The 17,211-nt window shown below is 42.2% G+C and overlaps 1 protein-coding gene across 6 annotated transcripts in view; it reads right to left on the bottom strand.

Annotated features, from left to right (window-relative positions):
- Positions 1–17,211, bottom strand: part of TNRC6B (trinucleotide repeat containing adaptor 6B) — a 296,019-nt gene that overhangs the window by 207,176 nt on the left and 71,632 nt on the right. For 3 of the 6 annotated variants that reach the window (XM_049885184.1, XM_049885177.1, XM_049885180.1), the window contains exon 2: positions 9,510–9,667. The exons of the other annotated variants lie outside the window; for them this stretch is intronic. In XM_049885184.1, the coding sequence (XP_049741141.1) occupies positions 9,510–9,535 (26 nt within the window). In that variant the 5' untranslated portion in view covers positions 9,536–9,667. The remainder of the gene's footprint in view (positions 1–9,509; positions 9,668–17,211) is intronic. 6 annotated transcript variants of the gene reach the window in all.

Raw genomic sequence — 17,211 nt, 5'->3', positions numbered from 1 at the left:
GGAGCACCTGCCGGATCTGAACCGCTGACCATTTGGTTAGCAGCTATAGCACTTAACTACTACACCAACGGGGTTTCCCAATAAAGACAAGCAGTTGTTAAGAAGAATGTGAACTGAAACACTTTCTAAAGAAACATTAAAACCTACATTAAACTTTTGTTGTTTTCCCTTATTTGTTCTACCAGAAAAATACCAAATCGCCTTTTCAACATCTCCGTTTCTATGTGTTATATCACTTCAAATTCGACATGTTCCAAAGTGTACTCTTCACCCCCTGCCCAGCCCTCTTTCTCCCTAGTCTTCACTGTCTTTATTAACAGCACCACTATCTACCCAGGAGCTCAGGTCAAAATCCTAAGATTCATCCTGGATTTCTCTCCCTATACCAGCTCCCTTGTATAAGGCCTCAGCAAGTTTTCTCATTTCTGCTTTCAAAACATGTATCTCAGATCCACTCAAAACTCTTCATTTCCATCACGGTCATCATTTCTCACTTGTGGGAGCCTCTTAACTGGTCCCCCTTTTCCCATTCGTGCCCCTCCCCAATCCCTTCCTACATAATGTCTGGCATGACGAAATCAAATAGAATCATAGCAAGTTGCTAATATAGTAACAATTTTATTTATTTAATGATGAACCATTTAATTACGTGTGTGAAACAATAGCCATTTTTATGAAAACATATGTAACAAAACACATACCCATTAATTAGTTTCTACATGTAACAATTCAATAACCTTGGTTACAGTCTTCATTTTCTGACACCATTCTCACTACCTGCACCCATATTGTTAAACCAGCATTGGCTTAAACTCGCTAACTCCTAAACTTCTCATCTCTGCTTTAGAGTTACTGTTGACAATTTTATCTCATATGGATAATTCTTTAAAATAGTGCAAAGCTCAAGTCAAATGCTCTTTACTAATTTAGCTCAATAGCTGTTTAAAGATAATTTAAGGAGATAATTTTTTTTTAATTTTTATTGTGCTTTAAGTGAAAGTTTACAAACCAAGTCAGTCTCTCATACGAAAGCTTATATACATCTTGCTGTGTACTCCTAGTTGCTCTCCCCATAGTGAGACAGCACACTCCTTCCCTCCAATTTCTATTTTCATGTGCATTCGGCCAGCTTCCAATCCCCTCTGCCCTCTCATCTCTTCTCCAGAGAGGAGCTGCCCACATAGTCTCATGTATCTACTTGATGCAGGAAGCTCACTCTTCATCAGTATCATTTTCCATCCCACAGTCCAGCCCAATCCCTGTCTGAAGAGCTAGCTTTGGGAATGGTTCCTGTCTTGGGCTACCAGAAGGTCTGGGGACCATGACCTCTGGGGTCCTCCTAGTCTCAGTCAGACTATTAAGTCTGGTCTTTTTACGAGAATTTTAGGTTAAGGGGATATTTAGTTCATGGTTCAAAGACATTCCCAGAGTGACAGTTTCAGGTGCTCTTCCAGAGTTAACAGGACCAGTAAGTCTGGCTTCTATAAGAATTTGAAATTCTCTTGTACATTTTATTCCTTTTTTTGATCAGGGTTCATCTATTGTTTCCTTGATCAGAACAGTCAGTAATGGTAGCTGAGCACCACTCAGTTCTTCTGGTCTCATGGCTAAGCAGGCAGTAGTTCATGGTGGCAGTTACACCTGCAGTCCAGTTCCATCTCTGCTTCCTGGGTCTCCTTCTTCCTCTGCTGCTCCAAGTGAATACAGACCAACTGTTGTGTCTTGGATGGCCCCTCACAACCTTTTAAGACCGCTGGCACTACTCACCAAACTAGGGTGTAAAACAGTAATCCTGAGAACAGTATTAGGCCAATTGACTGGACAATTCCACAAAGCTATGACCCTGTACCTTCAAACCAACAGAACTAATCCCATGGGGGTGTTGGGTGTTTGAAAGTATGCAAGTTGTAACAACAACTTTTCCCTCTCTCTCTCTCTCTGTTTTGTTGTAGGTTGCTGCTACTGCTGGAGAACTAGAAATAGTATTTACCATTTCGCCCTTTTTCAGGTGTGGAATTTAGTGATATCAGTTACATTCATCAGGTTGTACAACCACTACCGTTAATTAATGTCAACTTTCCCATCACCGTAAACATAAACCCACTACTTCCCAGAGAATAACTCCCTCTCTCCCTTCCCCTCCCACCCTAGGTAACCCTAATAGCCAAGGGTCTCTATATATTTACTTATTCTGTCTTTTCATATAAGTGAGGTCATATAGTTTTTGTCCTTTTGTGACTGACTTATTTCAGTTGATACAATGTCTTCGAGGTCCATCCATGTTGTAGCACGTATCAGGGCTTCATTTCTCTTTAAGGCTGCGCAGTATTCCCTTCTTCATCTGTGCCACATTTTGCTGATCCATTCATCTGTTGACGGACACTTAGGCTGTCTCCACCCTTCTGCTGTTGTGACTAGTGCTGCAATGAGCACAGGTGTGCAGCATAGATCACACTTTTGACGTTGTATCTAAAAAGTCATCACCAAACCCAAGGTCACCTAAATTTTCTCCCATGTTAGCTTCTGGAAGTTTTACAGCTTTGCATTTTACATTTAGGTCTATGATCCATTTTGAGTTAATTTTTGTGAAAGGTATAAGGTCTGTGTTTAGATTCATTTTTTTTTTTTTGCATGTGGATATTCAGTTGTTTTAGCACCATTTTTTGAAAAGACTATTCTTTTTCCATTGAACTGTGTTTGCTCCTTTGTCAAAGATTAACGTCGTTGACTGTATTCGTGTGGGTCTATTTTGGAGCTCTGTATTCTGTTCCATTGATCCAGTTGTCTATTCTTTTAGCTGTACTACACTGCCTTGATCACTACAGCTTTACAGTAAGTCTTGAAGTTACATACTGTCAATCCTCCAATAGTACGTATCTTCTTAGCAGACATGCTTAGAAGGAGACAATGGACAGTTTGGGCCTTTGCCTGCTTGGTAGGTGGTCCCAGATGCTTGCCAGCATTCAGTGAAGGCAGTGGGGGGAGTTAAAGCAGAGAGACAGGCAGGTGAGAGAAACTGGGCAGTTTTCCAAGCACTCTCAAATCAGTTTTTACAGAACAGCTTCACTACTTTCTCTGCAGGGCTCATATTCAAAATAAACATAAAACATTAATTTTAAAATCAACATTTGGAATCATCTAGCAGCAGTTATCTACAGTACTCTTTTCCTTCACAGGTATGGATAATAGCAACTTCCTTCAAAACATCATCTTCAAATGTTTAGAACTACATCGTAATCCTACCATCTGACCACGTACAGTGGAAGCAGTCAACTACTCTGAGCTATTCCAATTTTCTCCATTGTCTTCCAGAGTAATCAGACTGGTCTTCAGATTCACAATCAGGGTGAGAGTTCAGTGAATTGCTGATTAAATCAACCCCAAACCAAACCCATTGCTGCCAAGTGGATTCTGACTTATAGTAAACCCGTAGGACAGAGATGTTTCAAGAAATGGATGCAACGCTGAAAGTGCTCACTTGTCTATGCCAAGAAATTTGGAAAACAGCTACCTGGCCAATGGACTGGAAGAGATCCATATTTATGCCTACTGCCAAGAAAGGAAACCCTGGTGCAACAGTGGTTAAGAGCTACGGCTGCCAACCAAAAGGGTGGCAGTTCAAATCTACCAGGTGCTCCTTGGAAACTCTACGGGGCAGTTCTACTCTGTCCTATAGGATCACTACGAGTCAGAATCGACTCGACAGGTTTGGATTTTTTTTTTCTTTTTTTGGCTAAGAAAGGTGATTCAACTGACTGTGGGAGTTATCAAACAGTATCATTAATATCACACACAAGTATAATTTTGCTGAAGATTGTTCAAAAGCAGCTGCAGCAGTATATCAACAGGGAACTGCCAGAAATTCAGGCCGGATTCAGAAGAGGACGTGGAACCAAGGATATCATTGCTGATGTCAGATGGATCCTGGCTGAAAGCAGAGAATACCAGAAAGATGTTTACCTGTGTTTTATTGACTATGCAAAGGCATTCGACTGTGTGGATCATAATAAACTATGGATAACATTGCAAAGAATGGGAATTCCAGAACACTTAATTGTGCTCATGAGGAACCTTTACACAGATCAAGAGGCAGTTGTTCAGACAGAACAAGAAGATACTGCGTGGTTTAAAGCAGAAAAGGTGTGCATCAGGGTTGTATCCTTTCACCATACCTATTCAATCTGTATGCTAAACAAACAATCCGAGAAGCTGGACTATATGAAGAAGAACGGGGCATCAGGACTGAAGGAAGACTCATTAACAACCCGCATTATGCAGATGACACAACCTTGCTTGCTGAAAGTGAAGAGGACTTGAAGCACTTACTGATGAAGATCAAAGATCACAGCCTTCAGCATGGATTGCACCTCAACACAAAGAAAACAAAAATCCTCATAACTGGACCCATAAGCAACATCACGATAAATGGGGAAAAGATTGAAGTTGCCAATAATTTCATTTTACTTGGATCCACAATCAACACCCATGGAAGCAGCAGTCAAGAAATCAAAATATGCATTGCACTGGGCAAATCTGCTGCAAAAGGTCTCTTTAGAGTGTTGAAAAGCAAAGATGTCACCTTGAAGACTAAGGTGCGCCTGACCCAAGCCATGGTATTTTCAATTGCATCTTATGCATGCAAAAGCTGGACAACGAATAAGGAAGACCAAAGAATTGGCACCTTTGAACTGTGGTGTTAGCAACGAATACTGAAGGTGTCATGGACTGCCAAAGGGAGGAACAAGTCTGTCTTGGAAGAAGTACAACCAGAACGCTCCTTAGAAGCAAGGACGGCGAGACTGTGTCTTACATACTTCGGACATGTTGTCAGGAAGAATCAGTCCCTGGAGAAGGACATCATGCTTGGTAAAGTAGAGGGTCAGCAAAAAAGAAGATGACCCTCAACAAGATGGAATGACACAGTGGCTGCAACAATGGGCTCACGCATAACAACAATTGTGAGCATGGCGGAGGACCAGGCACTGTTTTGTTCTGTGGTCCATACAGTCACTATGAGTCAGAACCAACTCAATGGCACCTAACAACAACATAGGACAGAGCAGAACTGCCCTATAGGATTTCCAAGGCTGTAAATCTTCACAGAAGCAGACTGCCATGTCTTTCTGCCATGGAACAGCTGGGGCGTTTGAACCGCTGGATCTTCTGGTTAGCGGCTGAAAGCTTAACCACTGCGCCACCAGGACTCTTCTCAAATCAACCCTCATGCCCTGCTAAACTACAAGTAGACTTCAAGGGTTCCTCCATCGCCACGTACCTAACCATAAACTCACAGGACTAGCCAGAACTGAATCTTTCTAGGGAATGTAACAAGTTGAAATAAACACAAATTCCGTAATAATGAAGTATTTACGTTACTTCGTTATTATCACCTGTTAAGACAGAGTTTTAATCTTCATACTTGATTATTTAGCATGATTCTTTTTTAAATTTAATTTTAATTTTAGAAAATGCAAGCCATATGAATAAAGCGCATGATCACTGTCCCCTTCCCCCTACCTCCCCCCCCCGCCCCCGTCTTCTTCCAGGACTCACCATTGTTATCGGTTTGACATTCAGTATAATTCTTGGGATGCAGACCATTAAGAATATACTATAAATTCCTCAGTCTCAAAGAACAGAGAAAACCCTGATTGCCTACATCTTTGGCAATGGGCCTAACTTAAAGCAAGACGCCCGGAAGAAATGTCTTAAATGAAAAAGCAGATGTGAGGAGGGGGCAGAACACCAGCAGGTGAGCTGGGCTGGTCTTCCTAGGAGGTAGGTAATCAGGGACACCAGGAGACTTGGAGCAGACGGGAGGATACCACACGTCCAGCTCTGTTACCTGGCCCAGTGGGCAGTACCTATTTAACTAACACAAATAACATCCAAAGCCTAAGGAGCACAAGTGGAGGCAGTATGCCAGAAGCAGATGAATTTATTTAGCCACTGGTATGTAAAAGCTTTGCTATTATTCCAAGGTCTGGAAATGCTACTTCTGCAGTTTCAGGCCACTTCTACTTCAGTTAAACACTTTGGAAATTCTGTAAAAACGCTCAAGGCTGTCCATTCCTAAAAACATCTCTTTAATCCTAAAATCTCCTTTAGCTATCCCCTCTTTCCTCCTCTGGCTAATCCTTTCTTTCCTCTCCTAGTCAAGCTTCTTGAGAAAGCAGTTTATATTTGTGGTCTCCTCAGCCTTATCCCTTGTTCACTTACTAATCATTGCAATCTGATTTCTGTCCCCGTAATTCCAGTTGTCAAATAGAATGGATACAACCATTTTTGCTTTAACGTCTCTTTGTTGTTGTTGTTAGGGTCTGTCGAGTCGCTGTGGCAACCTTATGTACAACAGAAAGAAACACTGCCTGGTCCTGCACCATCCTCACAACCGTTGTTACGCTTGAGCCCATTGTTGCAGCCACTGTGTCAATCGACCTCGTTGAGGATCTTCCACTTTTTCACTGACTCTCTACTTTACCAAGCATGATGTCCTTCTGCAGGAACTGATCCCTTCTGATAATACCAGATAACATGTTCCCGATAACATGTCCAAAGTACGTGAGATGTAGCTAGTCACCCTGGCTTCTAAGGAGCATTCTGGTTGTACTTCTTCCAAGACAGATGTGTTCATTCTTTTGGCAGTCCATGGTATATTCAACATTCTTCGCCAACACCATAATTCAAAGGCATCAATTCTTCTTCAGTCTTCCTTATTCATTGCCCAGCTTTCGCATGCATATGAGGCAATTGAAAACATCATGGCTTTGGTCAGGCACACCCTAGTTCTTAAAGTGATATCTTTGCTTTTTAACACGTTAAAGAGGTCTTTTGCAGCAGATTTGCCCAATGCAATGTGTCCTTTGATTTCCTGACTGCTGCTTCCATGGGTGTTGACTGTGGAGCCAAGTAAAATGAAATCCTTGACAACTTCAATCTTTTCTCCATTTATCATGATGTTGCTTATGGGTCCAGTTGTGAGGATTTTTGTTTTCTTTATGTTGAGGTGTAATCCATGCTGAAGGCTGTGATCTTTGATCTTCATCAGTAAGTGCCTCAAGTCTTCTTCACTTTCAGCAAGCAAGGTTGTGCCATCTGCATAACACAGGTTGTTAAGGAGTCTTCCTCCAATCCTAATGCCCTGTTGTTCTTCATATAGTCTGGCTTCTTGGATTATTTGCTCAGCATACAGACCGAATAGGTATGGTGAAAGATACAAACCCTGGCGCACACCTTTCCTGACTTGAAACCACATAGTATCCTCTTGTTCTGTTCAAATGACTGATCTATGTACAGCTTCCTCATTGGCACAATTAAGTGTTCTGGAATTCCCATTCTTTGCAATGGTATTCAAAATTTGTTACGATGCACACAGTCAAATGCTTTTGCATAGTCAATAAAACACAGGTATTTCTGGTATTCTCTGCTTTTTGTAAGATTTTCACTGGCTAATTCTTTTCTGAAGTAGACTGGCAGGTCCTTAACCTCTCTTTAGCATTTCAAAATTAGAACCCCTGAAACTCCTGTAATTGTGAATGCTCCCTTCCTATCTTGACTACTAAGGGTAGGATGGATCTAGCAGGAGTACCTGGGTGGTACAAAAGGTTAAGTGCTCAACTACTAGGCGAGAGGCTGGCAGCTTTAACCTACCCAGAGGGGATTGGAAGTCAAGCCTGGTGATCTGCTTCTGAAAGGTCACAACCTTGAAAACCCTACGGAGCAGCAGTTCTACTCTGAACACATGGGGTCACCATGAGTTGGAATGGACTCAGTGGCAATTAACAGCAGCAACAGATCCAGTCATGGGGCCAGGAAACACCTTGTTTTAGCTCCTGGTCTCTTGGCTCTGTCTGGGTCTTCCAGCCTCCTTGGGTTTGCAGCCAGCCTAGGCCTTTGTCGCTACTGGTTGTTTTCAGCTTCCCATCAGGGGCAGGATGGTGGTGCTGGTGGTGGTGGTGGTGGTGGTGGTGGTGGTGGTGGTGGTGGTGGTGGTGCTGGTGGTGGTGGTGCTGGTGGTGGTGGTGGTGGTGGTGGTGGTGGTGGTGGTGGTGGTGGTGGTGAGGGGTTCCTGCTACTCTACATACGGTCTGTGGGGGAAGATCATGGTGAGGGAACCAAACTCAGGCCCTGGCTTCAAAGCCTGAGCCTATTTCCGATAGGAAAGGCCAAGTTCATTATTTTTGTGTGTCTTAGACTACTTCTTTCCAGTCTGTTTTGCTGGATAGTCTTCCTCCATGTGTCCTTTCAATACTAGTGTGTTCCTTGGGAGTCCATCCTTCCTTTTCTCTTTTTATTACACACACATGCCCTTATCCTCTCCCATAGGTTTAACTACCACCTATAGATGACTCTCAAATCTCTCTAGGGCTGGCCTTTCCTAAAATCTTCAAAACCATCTACAGAACTGCCTAAGGTCATGGTCTTCTCCACGTCACATTCCACAGTCTCGGAAACTCAACATTTCTAAACTAATCCTCCCCCAAACTGTGTTCTCCTTCTGCCTCACTTAGGGATACAATCATCCCATTCAAGTCAGAAATTTGGGACCAACATCAGCTCCCTACTCTCACCAAATTCTGTCAATTCTAATCCCAAATATTTCAGTATGGACTTGCTTTCCTATCCTTACTGCCACTGCACTAAGCCCACTGCTACTGAGTTAATTCCAACTTACAGCGACCCTACAGGACAGAGTAGGACTGTCCCATAGAGTTTCCAAGGAGTGCCTGGTGGATTAGAATTGTTGACCTTTTGGTTAGCAGCTATAGCACTTAACTACTGTGCCACCAGGGTTTCTGGCCACTGCACTAGTTCTTCATTATCTCTCGCCAATTTTATTCCGGCTTCTAAAACATTTGTTTTCTTACCTTTATGTCCCTGCCCACCCCACCCCACCCCCATTAGAATTACCTTTACACAATTCAAGTCCACACTGCCTTTGCACTGTCTCTCATTCACCTTTGAGAGAAAATCCAATTCCCAGTGTGTGATATACAAGGCCTAGCACCTGCTGACCTCTCTGGCTTCATCTCACAATCACTTCCTCTCTCAAAATTTATACCCCAGCAAAGCCAAACTTAATTTTAAAGTCTAATTTTCCCTTAAGCACCACGTAGTTTCACATGCCCATGCCTTTGGACATGCTGCTTCCATTTGGACTGTCTTCCCACCCACAGCGCAAATTTCTTCTCAACCTTCCAGACGCAAGCTTAGAGAAATTTTTTCTGTGATGTCTTTCTTCACTCCCCTCTCTTGACACAGATCATATGGAAGGGTCCTTCCTCTGAGTTAACAAGTGTACCTAGTGCATGTTTCTACTAGGCTACCCACACAATTGTCTAATGGTTTGTTTTTGCTTCCTAAAGGCAGACTCTAAGCCTTATTTAGCACTATATCATCATCATTTAATACAGTGCTAGCACAAGCGACATTCCCAATAAACTCTGTGGAATAAACCTGAGTTTTTAGGGGAAAAAGAAGGTTAACTCGATATAATAGTCTGAGCTTACCCAATAAGGATAAGTACAGATTCCATTTATTCATTCATTCTTTCATTCATTAAAGTAGCCACGTGCCAGGTATCATGCTCTGTCCTGGAAACACTTCGGTGAAGTACTGCTAGGCTCTTAGGGTAGGTGTGTTACTTGCATACAGGCCCCTAGGTTTCCTGGAAGAAGCAGTGAAGAGAATTTAGGGAGTGACAGCAGGACTCTGACATAAAGATGTTAAGTTTATTCTTGTATCTTGGAAGCCTGGGACGGTTGCCTAAGAAAAATAAACTCAGTCTGAAGCAAGAATGGGGAAAAAGGTATTTCTATCCCCACTAATCCATTTTAATTGACTAACATGTCCTCCAGGCTAGTCTCAGGACAACTTGACAATTCTTCAACAGACAGGACTTAAAAAATTAAGGCTACCTTCTGTAGACCTAAGGAGTCCCTGGGTAGTGCAAAAGCTTAAGTGCTCGGCTACTAACCGAAAAGCGGGTGATTCAAATCACCCCAGAGGCTCCTCAGAAGAACGGCCCGGAGATCTGCTGCCAAAGGTTACAGCTATTGAAAACCTTATGGAGTGCAGTTTTTCTCTGAAACAAATGGTGTTGCCATGAATGGAAATCGACTCAGCAGCAACTGGTTTGGTTTTTTTCCCTGAAGACCTGAGCAGGACTGCAGGCTACAGGGACAGCAGGGGCAGCCAGTGACAGCAGATTCAACCCCACCAGCTTTACTGCACGCTTACTCAGCGCTCAGCACATGCTCACTGCTTTCAGAGCAAGGGCCCGTTGCCAGGTCTTATCACAACCGTTGGTGACATAAGAATTAAACAGATTACCAAGCTTAGCTTTTGTACCCAATTTCCTGATGATGTATGACTGATAGAAAAGTCTGCTTTGTTCCAGACTGTGTATTAATTTCATGTAGTTTTAAAAAAATTAAATGGTTAACTACATTAAAGTTGTTTGCTAATTTTTAAACCTACATTGCTTCTCTGATAAATCGGTGAGTAGGGGAAATTTTAACATTGATACTGAAGGCAGCAATAATATGAATAATCATCAATAACTGCTTATTTTGTGCCCAGCACTAAACACCTTGAAAGTCTTAAAAAAAAAAAAAAAAACTCTCTCATGAAAGACATGTTCCCTGTCTTGTTGGCACAGTGGTTAAGCACTTAGCTGCTAACTAAAAGGTCGGCAGTTCGAACCCACCAGCCACTCCATGGGAGAAAGATGTGGCAGTCTGCTTCCGTAAAGATTTACAGCCTTGGAAACACTATGGGGCAGTTCTACTCTGTCCTATAGGGTCACTAGGAGTTGGAATTGACTTCAGGGCAACGTTTTTTATCCCAGTCCTCGGGGGCTTTCCACTACAGATATGGAGAAAACTGGCACACAAAGCAATTCCAGAAAAACTCAGCACTACACTGTAGGCACAGAAGTTCAGAAAATGGATAGGTAACGGGGGTAAACAATCTGACCAGACTTCAGTGAGAAGCTGGGATTCCAACTAGAACCTACAGGATTTCAAGCTGTGATTTTCCAACTTTTTGGCCTCAGGATCCCTTTACAGTCTTCAAAATTATTGAGGACCCCAAAGAGGTTTTATTTATATGGGTTATTTCAATAATTACCACATTAGAAATGAAAACTATAAAAATTTTTAAAATGTATTAATTCACTGAAAAAATGCTGATAGTAAACCATTCCATGTTGATATTTTTTTCACTAAAAATACTGATACTTTAAAGGACAAAAATTTTGAGAGAAGTGGCACTGTTTCACAGTTTTGCAAATATCTTTAATGTCTGGCTTAAGACAGGACACTTGTATCCTAACAACTGCTTCTGCATTCAACTTTTTGTAATATCACAAGCCATGTAGCCCCTGGATAACTAACTCCACCACACGCTCTTAAGAGAATGAGTAAAGAAGGCAGATACAACATCGTAGTATTCTTACTAAAATGACTGTGACCGTGCAGCCCTCCTGAAAGGGTCTTAGAGGAGGCAGTCCCCATACCACACTCTGGGAACCACTATTTTAAAGTGATAAAGGAAATAGTAGAAGCAAGAGCTGGGAAGTAAAGCAATTAGCGAGTGGCGGGCCCTAACTTTCAAGGATACAAACACTACAATCAAGCTAATCTCCACTGTGAACCTCAGAGACAGACATGGCCAGGGCGAGGCAGGGTTCTGGGTGCCAACGGGGGCAAGGGGTCTTTGCCTCACTACCTGCGAGTGCAGCCGGGAGAGGACCTTCCCCCTGGGCAATGCTCCCTGGAGGCTGTGTCAGGTCTTCCTCTCTGGCGTCCACACCCTGCCCTGTTAGAAGCTGAAAATGGCTCACAAGAAAACTGCCTTGCCATGGCTTCCCGAGGCTGTGTTTACTAGCTGCAAAATCATCTCACTGCTACACTTTCCAATTCTTCAGGCTGGCTGTCTGAAAAATGCGAATTTCACATCAGCCACGTAGCCAGTTTTTCCCTGCCAATAATCCTGTGAGTTTGCTATTCCGTTCCTGCGCATCTTGCCCACTATAAAAACAGCTCCTGGAGCATCATATGTCACGGATCTCACTGCCATAAACCGAAAACATTTTCTTCCTATTTTGTGGCACCAACTATACGCATTCTGGATGTGGTTTGCATACAGTCCATCTCTGGCCAAAAAAGAGGTTTAAATTTATGGATAAACAAGAAAGGGGGGTGGCCATTACCATGGCTAAACTACTTTATGATCGAAGTCTTAATGTCTGATACAGACATTTCTTCATTTAGATTTTTGCTGTGACTAATGTGCCGACATTATCTTGCAATAACTATGACCGTGCTCACTTCATGAGGCAAGCCTTAAGCTGTCTAGCAGTACTTTATAGCTGAGAGAAGCACAGATAAAACAGAAGCCTCATTTGGGTCTCTTAAAAGTAAAATAATGTATAAAAAATAGAAACTGTTATGAATCTATATAGTTTTTCAGTCTTTTTTTTTTTTTTTAGGAAACACATTTGTTGAGGCACTTTAGTAGGAGCTATCAGATCATTTTTAAGTTAAAGTGAAACTAGAACCTTAAAGAGGTGTCTGCTTCTGGGAATGAAATAAAAAAACCGAACCCACTGCCGTCAAGTCGACTCCAACTCACAGGGACCCTAGAGGACACAGTAGAACTGCCCTATGAGGTTTCCAAGGCTATGAATATCTGTGGAAGCAGACTGCCACATCTTTCTCTCTTGGAGCCGCTGGAGGGGTCCAACAGCTGACCTTTTGGTTAGCAGCTGAAACCTCTAACCACTGCACCACCAGGGTTTCTTTCCGGGACTAGTAAGCTGGGTAATTCAGACCAACTGTCCTGCTGAGGAAGGAGCCCTGGTGGCAGAGTAGTTACAGCACTCGGCTGCTAACCCAAAAAGGCTGGCAATTTGAACCCACCAGCGAACCCGTGTAACAGGTTTATGGGTCCTGCTGAGGACAGTCATAAAAACTGGACAAAAAATAAAAAACATTTTAAAGGCAGAGGAGTGCTAACAAGTTAATCAAGAATTATCATACACAACAATCAATTCCAGGTAAGCTGCATTCCCAGATCTGAGCAATAAACCTAGAAGCAGATATAAAAAGCACGTGAGCACACGCTCACGCGCGCGCGCACACACACACACACAAATATGACCATAAAAAAATTCAGAATTTTTGTTCGTCAAGACACCATCATGAAACTGAAAAAGCAAGTGATGTATAAACAGCTCGTATTGAAAATAATAAGGAGTTCTAATAAGTTAAAAAAAAAAGGGGGGGCAGACAATCCAATAGGAAAGTGGGCAAGAAACTAGATGAGGCACAAACCAAAAATACATACATACATACAGTGGCCAAAAAACATATGAAAAGATGCCTACTCTATCAATGCTACACAAGTGAAATACAAAAGAAAATCACATTGATACACCGTTACATACTGTTGTTGTTAGGTGTCGTTGAGTCGTTTCCAGCTCATAGCGACCCTATGCACACCAGAACGAGACATTGCCCTATCCCGAGCCATCCTTACAATCGTTGTTATGCTTGAGCTCATTCTTCCAGCCACTGTGTCAGTCCACCTTGTTGAGGGTCTTCCTCTTTTCCGCTGACCCTGTACTCTGCCAAGCATGATATCTTTCTCCAGGAACTGATCCCTCCTGACAACATGTCCAAAGTATGTAAGACGCAGTCTCGCCGTCCTTGCCTCTAAGGAGCATTCTGGCTGTACTTCTTCTAAGACAGATTTGTTGGTTCTTTTGGCAGTCCATGGTATATTCAATATTCTTCGCCATCACCACAATTCAAAGGCGCCAATTCTTCTTCAGTCTTCCTTATTCACAGTCCAGCTTTCACATGCATATGATGCCATCGGAGATACCAAGCCTTGGGTCAGGAGCACCTTAAGTCTTCAAGGTGACATCTTTGCTTTTCAACACTTTGAAGAGGTCCTTTGCAGCAGATTTACCCAATGCAATGTGTCTTTTGATTTCTTGACCGCTGCTTCCATGAGTATTGATTGTGGATCCAAGTAAAATGAAATCCTTGACAACTTCAATCTAGTCTCCATTTATCATGATGTTGCTCATTGGTCCAGTTGTGAGGATTTTTATTTTCTCTATGTTGAGGTACAATCCATACTGAAGGCTGTGGTCTTTGATCTTCATTAAGAAGTGCTTCAAGTCCTCATCACTTTCAGCAAGCAAGGTTATGCCATCTGCATAATGCAGGTTGTTAATGAGTCTTCCTCCAATCTTCTTCATATAGTCCAGCTTCTCAGTTTATCTGTTCAGCATACAGATTGAATAGGTATGGTGAAAGAATACAACCCTGATGCACACGTTTCCTGACTTTAAACCAATCGGTATCCCCTTCTTCTGTGAGAACAACTGCCTCTTGATCTATGCAAAGGTTCCTCACGAGCACAATTAAGTGTTCTGGAATTCCCATTCTTCACAATGTTATCCATAATTTGTTATGATCCACACAGTCAAATGCCTTTGCATAGTCAATAAAACACAGGTCAACATCCTTCTGGTATTCTCTGCTTTCAGCCAGGATCCATCTGACATCAGCAATGATATCTCTGGTTCCACGTCCTCTTCTGAAACCGGCCTGAATTTCTGGCAGTTCCCTGTCGATATACTGATGCAGCTGTTTTTGAATGATCTTCAGCAGAATTTTGCTTGCATGTGATATTAATGATATTGTTCTATAAATTCCACATTCGGTTGGATCACCTTTCTTGGGAATAGGCATAAATATGGATCTTTTCCAGTCAGTTGGCCAGGAAGCTATCTTCCATATTTCTTGGCATAGATGAATGAGCACCTCCAGCACTACATGTTTGTTGAAACACCTCAACTGATATTCCATCAATTCCTGTAGCCTTGTTTTTCGCCAATGCCTTCAGAGCAGCTTGGACTTCTTCCTTCAGTACCATCAGTTCCTGATCATATGCCACCTCTTGAAATGGTTGAACATCAACTAATTCTTTCTGGTATAATGACTCTGTGTATTCCTTCCGTCTTCTTTTGATGCTTCCTGCGTCGTCTAATATTTTTCCCATAGAATCCTTCACTACTGCAACTCTGGGCTTGAATTTTTCCTTCAGTTCTTTCACCTTGAACACCGAGCGTGTTCTTCCCTTTTGGTTTTCCATCTCCAGCTCTTTGCACATGTCATTATAATACTTTACTTTGTCTTCTCAAGACACCCTTTGAAATCTTCTGTTCTTTTACTTCACTAATTCTTCCTTTTGCTTTAGCTGCTTAATGTTCGTGAGCAAGTTTCAGAGTCTCCTCTGACATCCGTCGTGGTCTTTTCTTTCTTTCCTGTCCTTTCAGTGACCTCTTGCTTTCTTCATGTATGATGTCTTTGATGTCATTCTACAACTTGTCTGGTCTTTGGTCACTAGTGTTCAATGCATCAAATCTATTCTTGAGATGGTCTCTAAATTCAGGTGGGATATACTCAAGGTCATATTTTGGCTCTTGTGGACTTGCTCTGATTTTCTTCAGTTTCAGCTTGAACTTGCGTATGAGCAATTGATGGTCTGTTCCACAGTCGGCACCTGGCCTTGTTCTGACTGGTGATATTGAGCTTTTCCATCGTCTCTTTTCACAGATGTAGTCAATGCGATTTCTGTGTGTTCCATCTGGCCAGGTCCATGTGTATAGTCACCATTTATGTTGGTGAAAGAAGGTATTTGCAATGAAGAAGTCATTGGTCTTACAAAATTCCATCATTCGATCTCCGGTATACTAGAATGCCTAAAAACTATAAAGTCTGATAATATCAAAGATACGGAAGAACAGGGACTCTCATGTATCATTAGTGGCAATGCAAAGCGTTACACCCACTTCGGAATACAGTTTGACATTATTCTTCTAAAACTGAAGATAGGCACACCCAGCGACTGCACCCCTCAGTACATACCCAGCAGAATCCATGCGTATGTGCACTGAGACATACACAAAAATATTCATAATAGCCCCAAGCTGGGAACCACTCAAATATTCCCAGTTAGTAGAACGGGTAAGTGCCTTTGTGGCAGAGTCATGAAACGGGGTACCATACAGCAATGAAAATAAAAGAACGACAGCCACACGACAACTGAATGAATCTTGCAAAGATAATGCTGAATAAAACAGACTGGACCAGGTACAAAGGAATATACAGTAAAACCTATGAAAGCTGGAACTTGTGTAAGGCAGAAACCTGTCAGAGAAGGAAAACTCAAATATTTTCCACTAAAACAAGCGATAGAAAAGACATAAGACCGCACCCTGTCAAATGCAAAAAACTTGGCGAGACTCAGAAAAACACGGCAGTCCCGGCGAGTTCTGGCCCTCGTAGGTTTCGCTGTATAATATGCGACTCCGTGTGTTCAAAAACATGCAACACTACAGGGTATAGTGTTTAGAGGTGTAAAGGTGGTAAAAATAAAAAGGAAGGTAAATAAATCGAGGGTGGTGACCTGTAGGTGGTAGGGGAGGAATTGTGATCGGCACAGGCCACTAAGAGGGAGCTGCTGGGTTGCAGGCTCTCTGTGCCCTACTCCTTGAAGAGGTTTTAAGATAATTCATTAAGTTTTACATTTGTATTTTACGCAGTTTCCTGACTGTGTCCTGTATTTCAAAATAAAAAAAGATTTAAAGCAAAACAAAAAAAATAATATAAAGGGAAAAGTGGTATCTTTGGTGTAATTTTAAAAACCAAGTCACAGAACGTAAGTTTCTTAGATGGCATTCAAAGTCCGTTCATTACTCAGCCCTGTCTTTCCCATGTCATCTCTTGCCACTCACGTTTTTCACAAGTAGTCTGCCACACTCTCTCTCAACCACGTGCTTTCTTCACCTTTACTTTTAACAGTGCTCTGTCTAGAAGACCATACAGACATAGCCCCATCACCCTCTTGCCACACTAACTACAAATTGTCATTCAAGACACAGCCTGGTGTTATTTCCTTTGAGAAACCTTTTCAGGAGATACTGACTATGGAGTCAGACTGCCTGGTTCAAATTCCAGATTTACTAGTTGTGTGACCTTGGTCAAGTTACCAACCTCAGTTTCACAGCATCTTCATTTGTTAAAACGATAATAAATATTACCTTGTGGGGTTGTTGTAAAGATTAAACGAGTAAAAACTGCTTGGAACAGTGCCTGGTACAGAGTAAGCACCGGTATTAGCTATTATCGT

This window comes from Elephas maximus, chromosome 4, assembly GCF_024166365.1.
Source record: "Elephas maximus indicus isolate mEleMax1 chromosome 4, mEleMax1 primary haplotype, whole genome shotgun sequence".
Classification (NCBI taxonomy): Eukaryota; Metazoa; Chordata; class Mammalia; order Proboscidea; family Elephantidae; genus Elephas; species Elephas maximus.
The sequence above is the reverse complement of the archived record's forward strand: the minus strand, read 5'-3'. Positions and strand labels throughout refer to the sequence as shown.